This window comes from Vicia villosa, linkage group LG2 (genome assembly GCF_029867415.1).
Source record: "Vicia villosa cultivar HV-30 ecotype Madison, WI linkage group LG2, Vvil1.0, whole genome shotgun sequence".
NCBI lineage: Eukaryota > Viridiplantae > Streptophyta > Magnoliopsida > Fabales > Fabaceae > Vicia > Vicia villosa.
The window spans coordinates 184,312,657-184,324,810 of record NC_081181.1 but is presented as its reverse complement, the minus strand read 5'-3'; the positions used below and the strand labels follow the sequence as shown (position 1 = coordinate 184,324,810).

The following is a 12,154-nucleotide window of genomic DNA, read 5'->3' as shown; positions in this document are numbered from 1 at the left end:
TACATACTCTAGCATAGTTTCCTCTCCCTTTCATTAGAGTGTTCTTGTCCACCTTAATTGTTTTGCCCAATCGGTTCCCCATGAACGTCATAATCCTAGGATCGTAATACTCCATTGGCAATCCTGCAATTCTCACCCAGACTGCAACTTTCTCTATAGAATCACTCTCTGGGTGAAAATCTGGCTTCCATTCTTTCATTGTCAGATAGTGGTCATAAATAAACCATGGGCCATTCGCAAGTGCTGCATTCCTATCATCATCATTAGAGAAAGTCACAATGAAGTAATCATTGCTCAAATCAATAATATTGATGATTCCTTTACGAACCCACAACTGCTTGAGTCGTGTTTCCAGAGCCTTGTAGCCTATTCTTCTTCCCAGTAATTTGACTATGATCCCTTTTCTCCATGGTCTTTGAATTCTACTTTCTTCTTACGCAGAAAATACGAATTTAGGGCATGGATACAATCCATCAAAATGTTCCTCCACTCGCATATTCTCCTCACCCAGGACTGTCATTCGTTGATCTACATCCTCCTCATCAGTTTTACCTTCCTTCTCTGATTCCTCACCGTTATTCCCCATGACCATGTCCTTGTATGACACAGTGCTCCGTTTGTCCTGTCGGATCTCCTTCCCATCTATCTGTTCCACTGAACCTTCTCCAGTCTTCATCAACACATCCTCCACCTCCTTCTTATCCTTCCTTGTACTCCTCTCCTTCAGATTTTCTTCCTCTTTATTCGTTGCATGATGTTCTTCGTTGTGCCCTAGCAGAGCCATTGCGCCAGCCGAAGTCTAGTTCTGGGCTGTCCTCAATCTTCGTTAGATATTTTTCGCTCCATGTAGAATATAAGTATCATTAATATTTTTTATTATAAAACTTTCTTATCTTAATTCAAATCATTTTCTAAAAAAAAAGTACTTCATGTTGACTCGTGTTCTTCATGTGTTACTGTATAAACTCTAACTCACAATCATTCTAAGGTGAGAAACACACTTTTTCTTTATCTTCTTTTCTATGAAACTTATTTGAAACTTTTAGATTTCTTTTATCAATTCTATGAAACTTATTTGAAACTCTTAGATTTATTTTATGGAAAAATATTAATTCGAGAGATATAATTCAGAAAACAATTGTAAGTAGTTTAGTGTTTTTTATGAGTTTCAATTAAAGATTTATTTGAAACCTAAGACAAAGAATTTGGTGAAATTTTTTCTCTCCCGAGTTCTTTTTTAGGATTCTTCGTATCAAGATTGTTTGTAATATGATTGAAGGTTTAGCTCAATATTTATTTAATTTACTTAAGTTTTGAAACCAAGAAGAATTTAAACTTTTAGACATGTATTGTCACAATTTACACCTTTAAACTTCCATTTGATAGAGGAAACTAGAAAATTCCAATTTTATCAAAAAGTTCATCCAAATATTATGAAAATATGTTTGAATATATGAAACATGAAAACTGAATTTTATCAAATTAGATTCTTAAGAAACATGAAACACCCCTAAGTGGATTTTAAGAAATCATTGAGGCTAAAAGTAAGTCTAAAATTATGAGTCATGTCTAATTAGGTTCTTCTTAAATTGCTCACTTATAATATGGTCCAATTAACTTCATAAAAATACACGGGGATTTCTTTTTCTTCCCTTAGGGTATGGATCACACCTTTGAAAAATTTAAAATTACTCTCAGGTATTTTTAAAGATTTATCTTTGAACGCACCTTAAATCATTTCATCTTTCGTAAATCGAACATTCATTTTATTTTTGTTAAAAATTAATTTGGAGATGCATCTGCGAAAAGTTTATCGAGTATATTCGGAGATGCATCTCTGAAAACACCTCTGAGTGCATTTTAAACTATTTAAACAACATTATTTCGGATATGAATCTCCAAAAACTTCTCTGCATGCATCTTGGGCAGAAACATTGTCCTAAATTTGTATTTTTTTTTTAAGCCAAAGCCATTTTAATTTAACTAACAATGTCATAATTTGATTCAAACAGTAATAAACGCGCACATTATAGAACAAAGTAATGCTTTAATTAAAAAAACATCACATAATATTACAAACATTGTTTAAAGTATGTAATACTAAAACATTCTAAAATAGAAGGAAAAAAAGCATAATTTATTGCGTATGCATAATCCTAACCCCATGCCTTCTCCTCTATCGCCGGTAACCTAAGACATTTCGCGATTCTGTAAGAATGACACATGTGAGAGCAACCGCATCATTTCCACCTCTATCAAACCACCAAGACTCTATGCCCTCACACGTAAGCCGCATAATATTTTGATAGATCAGAAACACATCAATGGCATGGTCATCCTTGGTCTGCTCATTCTCCAGGATTTCCTCGGGAGCTGGCCCAGGTGGACGTCCAGGAGTGTCTGGTGTCATGACAGGGTATAGAACCAAGTCATGTAACCGTCCACATAAGACCACTTACTTGTGGCTGACATGCTCTGATACTCCTCTGGTGCCATATGACTCTCGTAATTCTCTACTATGTCATCAAGATGTCTGCAAACAATGATATCAAGAGCATACTCAAAGAGGGCCGCTGAATGATCTGTACATACTTACGCATGCATCGCTTTGGCAGATACTTGCACATCATATTCCTCCCACATGCCAGCCATCCGTAGTAAAATGAAATGGGGTCGAAGACAGCTGTGTTCCGCTGTATGGTGTCCAGTCAGTGTCATCATGTGCAGCCCAGTCAGTATGCACACGAAACAGTCGCACATCATCATTCCCTCTGCTTCGAGAATACATGTAAGCATGTGGTCAATCCTCAGTATATCCTACCACACAATCAAACTCGTGTATGCGGTGAAAGTGGGATAGGATCCTTCCCTGAAAGTGAATAAGAAAAAAATATTAGTAACAAGTGTAAAAAAATTGTTTTTAAAATTATTAGTAGCTATGGAAATTGTCGTCAGCAAGGTGCATGAGCCTGTCATTTACCTTATTGTCCAAAGACAACCTTGGCTCAACTTGGAGTACAAGTATACCAAAAGTACTTAAGGTATGTCACAACGATGCAGGTTGCACTTTTGTTCACAAACATGGATGTGTCAACCAATAATAGGAGGTAACACCTCAAAGCACACTCCCGGTGGTAGGTAACTTGTAGAACATCGTCGTCGACATCTTCGGCCAACTTCGAATAATCTTCATATAGCTCCTAGAAGTTGATGATTCCCCATCATGAGGCCTATGGATGGTTCCTTGTCTAGACTTGGCCTGCTCATTTTGACGTCTAGCTCTCTCACATTGAACGGACACGTGATGGATTTCACGACCGAGTCTAAATCTGTCAGGGTTGTTTGCAGCCATTTTTCCTGGAAAAAACGAGAAAATAATATCAGTCTGCATCCAGGACAAAAATTAGAAAATGACATCAGTTTGACAGATTTCAGATATGCATCTCCGAAAACTAATAAGGACACATTTCAGAGATGCATATCTGAATAAGCTCATGTTTTTCAATAATGGCATAATTGCACACCAGTCTTGCTCTAATCTACCTAAATGCAACCAAATGAGAATGCATGTCTCTAACAGCTACCTATTTCAAATGTGACTACTACCTAATGCATTTAAAACAACCCATTTTATCTAATGCATTAATCAAAAAAATTGTGAAATGAGAAACTTACTCAAAAAAAGAATTGCAGATGAAATATGTTGAATGTAGTTATTGGAGTGAGTTGGGTTTGGAAAGCTTGAAGTAGAGGTTGTGTTAATCTTTGAAAAATGGATTTGAAAAAAGTTGCTCACGAGCTCCAATATGGGTATCTCAAAAATTGTAGAAAATGAAAGAGATGAGGGTTTGTCTGTCATACGCTTTATATAAATTAAATGCATTCGGAGATACATCTCCAAAACACCCCCTGAATTTAAAAATAAGAGTTAGTCCGAAGATACATCTGCGGACACGCTCTAAAACACATACGGAGATGTATCTCCGAATTAAATTTTGACAGACGCTCACTCATTTGTACTTATTTTGTGAAAAACAATGTGTCCAGAAATATATCTTCTGAAGACATTTTTTACTATTCGCCGGAGAAGTTTGGAAGATGGAAAAAGAAATTCCCAAAATACATTTCTAACCAAATTTTTCCTTTTGGCTCTACATGTTTGGCAGAAAATCACAAGAAATGCATGGCGAAAAGAATAATCCTAATTTGTTAAAAAAATACGTACGATGTGCATTTCAAGGCTAAAACTGTTTTACAACAAAGTTCTAATCTGCCTAATGACTTTAAAACCAAACTCTACTAATTTACTCAATCAAATCTCTTTTGAAATCTATCTATTTACTACATTAATAAAAGAATGATCCAATGGAAGCATGTCCTCTCCTTAAATTGTGGTTTTTTCGTCAAAAACAAATTTTCAACCTACGTTTTCACACAGGTTCATCCTTAATAGTTTTGCTTCGAAAACGAATATTTCTTTGGCAATGTAATAAAAATCCTGCATTCTGCAAGAAATCTGAGCTTGAAGATAACTATGGGATGTATACTTTCCTTCCCAAAAAAATAATAAATCAGCATCAACATGAGGCAAATAATCATTATGTTCAGAAAAAATAATGGAACTTCAACTTGAAGATTTACAACTTTCAACAACTTTTCTAATCCGTTCAATAACTAGAGGAATTTCCTCGAACGAAATAGTTGTAAAACATATACGAAACCATCCTGGTTCTATGCAATGGCAAGCCGATCCAGGAGTTATATTGATCTTTGCAACATTGATAAACTTCTCCCATAATTCATGTTCTCCTTTCTCACTATAAGGTTTGATTAATCCACTCATATCGGCCCAACAGAACATACCGGCGCTGCTCTTAGCACACTTGATTCCTAGTTTATTTAAACAATCCACAAACTCGTCGTGCACGCGTCTTATTCTATTCCGGTTGGTCTCAATGTATTCCTGGATGAATCGTTTATCGGAGAGCATTGAAGTGACTAACCTCTGTGTTGGAGCAGATATGGATGAAAATCTACTCATTTTTTTGGCAGCTTCCAAAACAGCTTGGTTGTATGAATGTATAACCCCGACCCTAAAGCCGGCAATTGAGAGGTCTTTTGACAGGCTGTATATTATATGAACACGGCTTTTATCTATGTACTCGGAATCAAGAACTTCGGCTATACTCACAAATTCCTCACTTCCGTATGTGGAGCCTGCAAATACTTCATCAGCGATGATATGAATGTTTTTATCTTCGGCAAAGTCTAGAAGACTGAAAAGCATATCTCGTGTAAGAATATTGCCAACAGGATTTGAAGGGTTGGAGATGAGAATTCCGCGAACTTTGACTCCTCGCTTTCTTGCTTGACTAAACGCTTGTTCGAGAGCAGCGATGTTTAGGTTGAAATTGTCAGTACTTCGACAGTGAACAGGGATTAAGTCTATCCCTGGACGCCATCTTACGTCCCTGTCAAAGCTGCATAGTGACTTTTAATTAGCTTTTAAATCTATGAAGCACTGAAAAATACACGACACTGATGCCAAGACATTGCCACCACGAATGATAATAATTTGAGAAAATGATAGCAATCAATTTAACAACTAGCTATGTCAGTGTTGGACATCAAACAGACTTTCAATCTTTGGTGCTACATAGATACGAAGCAATAGCATAAGAAAGTAGTTGATTACCCTGGATAATAAGGTGTAGGGACAAGGAACGCGTTTCCTTGATCTGCCAAGCAGAAGGATAGTATCTCAATTGCAGGAGTTGCTCCAGATGTCAGTACCATATTCAACGGGTCAAATTCCACTGATCCTCCCATAACCTGACGCATAAAATCTGCCAAGGCCTGCAAAATCAAAGCAAAGAACAAAAGTTTAACAAACAAAGGCATGACCGTAATAAAAGAAATTCAAATATAGAACGGTAGCAAACTAACAGACAACTCAGCGAGCAAAGTTTTTCAAATAACAAAATTTAAAACAACTTATGAATACAACCACCATTCAATAACAAAATTTAAAACAACTTATAAATACAACCACCATCTAAATCTTCTTCCTCTAGATAGGATCAAATGTCGCCATAATTTCTTCATATGAATCATGTCTAACAATTAGTTTATCAACCGATTGCAGGAAATATTGATTTGTTCAATCAAACTCCAATACACTACAATGTCATAGCGCCGCAATATAGGCTATTTGACACTATATACTAAATAGCACATCACAACAAAATTACCCTGCTTACTGCATTAAGATAAAAGTGTTTATTTTCAAAAGCTAACAATGACCCTGTACATTAATAAATAATTGTGAAATGAATCAACTCTAAAAGCTCAAATTCTATAACTAACATTACGAGAAGTAACATACACTAACGCTACTAGTAACTTTTAATATAAACATTTCAACTAAATAGCTTATAGCTCAACTGGCCTTAGCTCCAACATGGGAAAAGTGTTGTCCAATAGCAGCTATATCAGCGACATAACAGAGTTGAATTTGAACAAAAGTCATTGTTCTGTAATACTCTATTTAGTATAGTGTTTTCAAATAGAGGCTATAGTAGCGTTATAGCACTAGAGCATAGAAGAATTTGAAGGATCGTAGATTTTCTGCTATCTGCAGATTGACAACACCGGAATGTTAAGAGGTTTGGTTCTCCGGAATGTTAGAAATCCTACAAAACTATCAATGTCCCTTAACATCTTAAACTTTGGGAATAATTGATTAATGGTATCAGAGTCTTCATGACCATGCGAAGTGATCTAAACTCTAAAAAGTGAGCTAAACTCTAAAGTTTGACCCTCGCCATTTCAATTCATCTAAATTAAAAAAAGAAAATCATAATAATCAACAAGAACAGCAACAATAATAAAGCGAAAAACTAGTTTACAGTGACAATGCATGATTAAATTTAAATCTCTATTAAACTCAAGCTAAATATCAACACAGAATTGAAGAAACAGAACACAACAACATAATAACAAAAACAAAACCGTACGGATATTGTGGAACATCACATCACCAGCAAAAACAACAATCAAGTCTTATCCCATTAAGTGGGGTCTACTTACATAGATCAATTTTCACCATAATGTTCTATCATATTCATGCTTCTATCCAAATCATTAATACTGAGATCTTCTTAATGACTTCTCTTATAGTCTTTCTAGGTCTTCCTCTTTCTCTAGTTGTTTGAATTCTCTGTCTGAACTACTCTCCTTATCATAGAATTTACAAATCTTCTCTCTACATGCTCAAACCATCTAGGTCTAATTTCCACCGTCTTCTCTACTATAAGTACTCCCTCAACACTCTCTTTAATATTGTCAATTATAATTTTATCATGTTTAGTCCTCCCGCACATCCAATGCAACATTCTCATCTGTGCTACACTTACATTATTCTAGTGTTGATTCTTAACTGTCCAGAATTCTATCTCACACAAAATTGCAAGTTTTTTCACAGTTCAATAAAATTTTCCCTTCAACTTGAATAGTATCTTAGTGTCGCATAAAACCCTGCTTTATTTCACCGCAACAAGCAAAGAACAAAATACAATCCAGCAGAATGACAGCAAATAAAAACTTAAATATGTAATTAAAAAATAACTTACAATTTTCAATTCATTCAATCCATGATGAGGTTGATAAGGCACAATACCATTAATACTCAAACTGATATCCCCAGTCCCCATCATTGATCCCTCCAAATTCTTCACCAACCATTTCTCAATCAAATCAAAACACAACTACATAAACAAAACCACCAACATAGTTAATTACAACAAAACGACAAAAAAAAAACAACATAACATCGTAAAATCCGAAACCAACAATCACCTTATTATCAGACAACCCTAGCTGAATAATCCCATTAGGGTTAACAAAAACATCATAAGGATCCTGCGAAACCCTCTCCAACCCAAGATAATAAAGAGAATCATCAGGCTTAGATAAAATGGAGGCAAGTTTCGAGAGCCGAACACGCGAAATCGATCCGCGAGAGGATAAATTAGACCTCGAAGAAGAGCGAGGAAGAAGAAGAGTCGGAGAAGAAGATGAAGAAGGTGAAGAAGGGTTGGGATTAGGACGACGTCGTTTGAGGTAAAGTTGAAGAAAGTAAAAGAGAGCACAGGGGATTGAAATACCGAGGAGAAAGCCACTGCGACCTTGAACTACACCTTGAAGAGGCACGATTAGTTTCATGCCGCTTCGAGAAGAAGAAGATGAAGATGAAGATTGGGATTGGGTTTTTGGGTTTCGGGTATGGGGAATTGGGTTAGTGGGTTGGTTTCGGGTTAGGGTCATTGACCCGGGTATTTTTGTTGGGAGTGAAATGAGTGGTTGTTGAAGAATTAGAAGGAATGAAATTGAAGAAGAAGAAGAAGATTGAGTTTGAGAGAGAAAGGAGAAGAAGAGGGAAGTGTGTGCGCCAAGGAGTGAGTGTGTTTGTTTTGTTTTGTTTTGTTTTCTCTCTCTTTTTGTTTTTTTGTTTTATTCTTGATTTTTATTGCTTTTGTATTTGATTCCTCGGAGTTGTAAACACACCAATCATTTTTTTAAATGGATTATGCATTGTATACTACTCCTTTGGATCTCAAAAGAAAAAAAATATTACTATTCTATAGGTTAGAGAAAAATAAGTATAGTTGAGTCAAGAATTTTTTGAGCTAAATTTCAAATTTAAATTTTTTGTAGAGGATTTAGTTTTAAGTAGAGTTTTTTAATTTTTCGAATTTGAATGAATAATTAGTTTAAAGAGTTTTGGAACAACTTCTAGAAGTTTTGATAGAAAAAGATATGGGAATTAAAAATTTAAATACTTCCTCTAATTAGTTTACAAAGGGCATGTTAGTTGAGATTGATATCAAGTCGTTAAATGATATATCTAATAATAATATTAATTTATAAAATAGTATTGATTTTAGAAAAATAATATTTTTACTAATTTATTTACTATAATTACTTCAATTATATATTACTCCCTTTGATTTTATATAATTATTACATTTTGACTTTTTACACATATCAAAAAAAATAATAAGAGTTAAATATGTTTTTGTCCCTATAAATATTTTAATTTTGGCTTTTAGTCCCTGTAAAAAATATATTGACTTTTAGTCCCTATAAAATTACTTTTGCACTCACTTTTGGTCCCTCTACAGGGACTAAAACAGAGTGCAAAAGTAATTTTATAGAGACTAAAAGTCAAAGTTTTTTTTATAGGGACTAAAAGCCATTTTGGTTAATTTTATAGAGAATAAAAACATATTTAACCCAAATAATAATTATTGTTATTTTTTAAACAATAATTTTTATTTTATTTATAATATTCTTAACTATACATTATTTTAATTTATTTTATTTTTTCATAATTAATATTAGAGTAATTTTAACAAAACAATAATCATTATTACATTAAACTTTGAAAGTGACAATTAAAAAAAACATAAATTTTTTCAAAAAAATAACATTTAAAAAGGAATGAGAGTAATATAGTGTAATTCAACTACTATGTTCATTTGCACTATCAATAGAATGTTAATTTTTTTTACATGCAGAGTACACTATCTGAAAATTCTACAAGAGTTAAATGAGTTAGGGTGGTAAATTATTTTTGTTATGAGTTTTGTATCTTTAAAGATCCGCATACTTTTGGTTTATATATTATTTTAGAAATTCAATCTTCATAAGCTCGATTGATCACATATGTTTGTGTCTTTTTTATAACTGAAGTCATTTAATAGAGATCAATTCTCTTATCTTTTTGTATGAAACATATTATTTATAATCGTTAACAAGATCTTAAAGTTGTGTCTGTGCATTAAAGCGTAACAACTGTCAATAGTATGTGTCTGTCTTGGACCGACTTGCTCGCTTTGACTCATTTACGCTGAGGTCAGTCCATGTCTGAATTCATACTCAACCTGGTCAATCCACGTATGGGTTTGTACATGTCTAAGAAAGATAATGGAGTGTACATAGTCTCTCAAGCATGAGGCTAAAAGGGTAAAATACTTTCGGAAGAGAGATCGAAATATACACAACCCTTCAAACATGAGGCTCAAAAGGGTGAAGCACTTTAGGTGAAAGACCAGTTTATACAAATTCTTTCAGGCATGAGGCTCAACAGAGTGATGTACTTTAGGTTAGAGATTGATTTGTACACAATTCCTCAAACATGAATCCCGTAGAAGTGAGATGCTTTGTGTAACAACTTGGGTAGGGTCAGAGATCAATGATGTCTGCCCTGATCATCATGCAACGCGCTTCTATTGTGTCATTGACTGAGACTCGCCATTTTGCGAGGTATATTCATTGTTATCCTTACGGGGCCATATGTATATAGTCCCTCAAGCATGAGGTCTATAAGAGCGAGATGCTTTATGTGAAATACCATAATGACGTTTATAGTATTTCTTTATTGGATGTTCTAATCCATTAAGGGCGGGTCCAAATTAACTGTATTGGTCCAATGAACGACGATGTTGTCCTTGCTATCTCTTGGTGAAGCGTAATTGGCTTATAGCCCAACCGTAGCTACATGGCACATTTTCGACCAAGAAAAACAATAAAGGTGCAGTCAGGAATCGAACCTTTGACACACACGGCAAAACACTATATCTTCCACTTGGCCCAATTTCTTTATTATGAAAGTATGTCCAATCACATTATATAATTAAAAAATAATCCTTAAAAATTGCATATAAAACCTATAAATTTTTTGTATAAATAATAATATTTTAGGGTGGCCACTGTCCTAAAGTGGTTCTGTCACAACTTGGGTTGTCTTTTTGTGTGTGCTATAGAGGTCTCTTATTTGATGGTGTCGTGTTGGTTGGATCGAACAGACTTCTTAACTGATGCTCAAGTTGACCTTCTAATTAGAGATGGCTAGCTCTTCCTACTTTAGAGCAGGCTCTTCTAACCTTGCTAGAAGATGCTTAGAACGCGACTTATCTTTAGGGAGTTGTTTTTGTCTTATTACTAAGTCTCTCTAAAGGTAAATAGTTTCCCAAGCATGAAGTATATATGGTCGAAGTGCATTTGGTGAAAGTCTATGACACTACGAAGTTATCATGGTCGGGCGATTGGTAGAAAAGAGCGATCTTAAAGATGACGTTGTAGAACCTCAAGATACAGACACGAAGTCATATATATATAATGGTTAAAAATAATAAGTAATAGTTTTCTCTCTCCACATTTAATTACTTATTATTTTTAACCACTAGATTGAAAAGAATCAATGGTCTAAATTTAGAGTAAGTTATAATAACTTATTCCTGGAGTAAATATAACCCTCCTCATATATATATATATATATATATATATATATATATATATATATATATATATATATATATATATATATATATATATATATATATATATATATATATATATATATATATATATATATATATATATATATATATATATATATATATATATATATATATAATTCTTTAAGCATGAGGAACAAAGGGGCGAAGTGCTTTAAGTGAGAGACTCGTTTATACAATTTTATTATTATTATTATTATTATTATTATTATTATTATTATTATTATTATTATTATTATTATTATTATTATTGTTGTTGTTATTATTACTATTTATTATTATATGTTAATTACTTATTGCTCTTTTTAATTCTTATCATTTTACTATATTTTTTTTCATATTATTAAGGAAAAAATTATAAAGTAAATCATAATTTTTCTTTCACGTATAAAAATAAATGTGTTTTTTAATTTGTGTATAATATACCAAAAATAACTTGTATTTTGAGACGAAGAAAAATATACGATTTAATTCAATTTGAATTTTTCACTAAATTTTTTTATTCAAAATGATTAAGGTGCGTAATATTCTAGAGAGATAATTTATTCCTTGTTAAAAAATGAAACAATATTTTTAAAAATCCAAAAATCCATTAGTTCTAATAAAAAGGATAGAAAAATATTATCTTTTATAGCTCTGCTAGAATTGAACATATAGCCTTCCAAATAAAACATCATTTTCTTACCATACCAACTGAGCTAAGTAAGCATTTATACGCAAATTTTTTCCGGACAAATATACTAAATTTTAATTTTTGAGGCCTAAAATACCTTTGAAAAAATATTTTTTTGAGG

At 33.3% G+C, this 12,154-nt stretch overlaps 1 protein-coding gene across 1 annotated transcript; it reads right to left on the bottom strand.

Annotated features, from left to right (window-relative positions):
- Window positions 1-4,522: 4,522 nt before the first annotated feature.
- LOC131653227 (probable aminotransferase ACS12) lies at window positions 4,523-8,500 on the bottom strand. Its single transcript, XM_058923313.1, has 4 exons — window positions 7,858-8,500; window positions 7,632-7,766; window positions 5,696-5,856; window positions 4,523-5,480 (listed from the first exon to the last, which is right to left on the bottom strand). Exons 1-4 carry the CDS (start codon window positions 8,323-8,325, stop codon window positions 4,625-4,627), a joined length of 1,620 nt encoding a protein of 539 aa, XP_058779296.1. The 5' UTR covers window positions 8,326-8,500; the 3' UTR covers window positions 4,523-4,624.
- Window positions 8,501-12,154: the final 3,654 nt, after the last annotated feature.

Coding starts and splice junctions, on each gene's coding strand:
- LOC131653227 (XM_058923313.1), bottom strand. CDS start 8,325: ATGACCCTAACCCGAAACCAACCCACTAACCCAATTCCCCATACCCGA. Junction 5,857..7,631: donor GATTGAATGAATTGAAAATT/GTAAGTTATTTT, acceptor TTGATTTTGCAG/GCCTTGGCAGATTTTATGCG. Junction 5,481..5,695: donor CCTACACCTTATTATCCAGG/GTAATCAACTAC, acceptor GTCACTATGCAG/CTTTGACAGGGACGTAAGAT.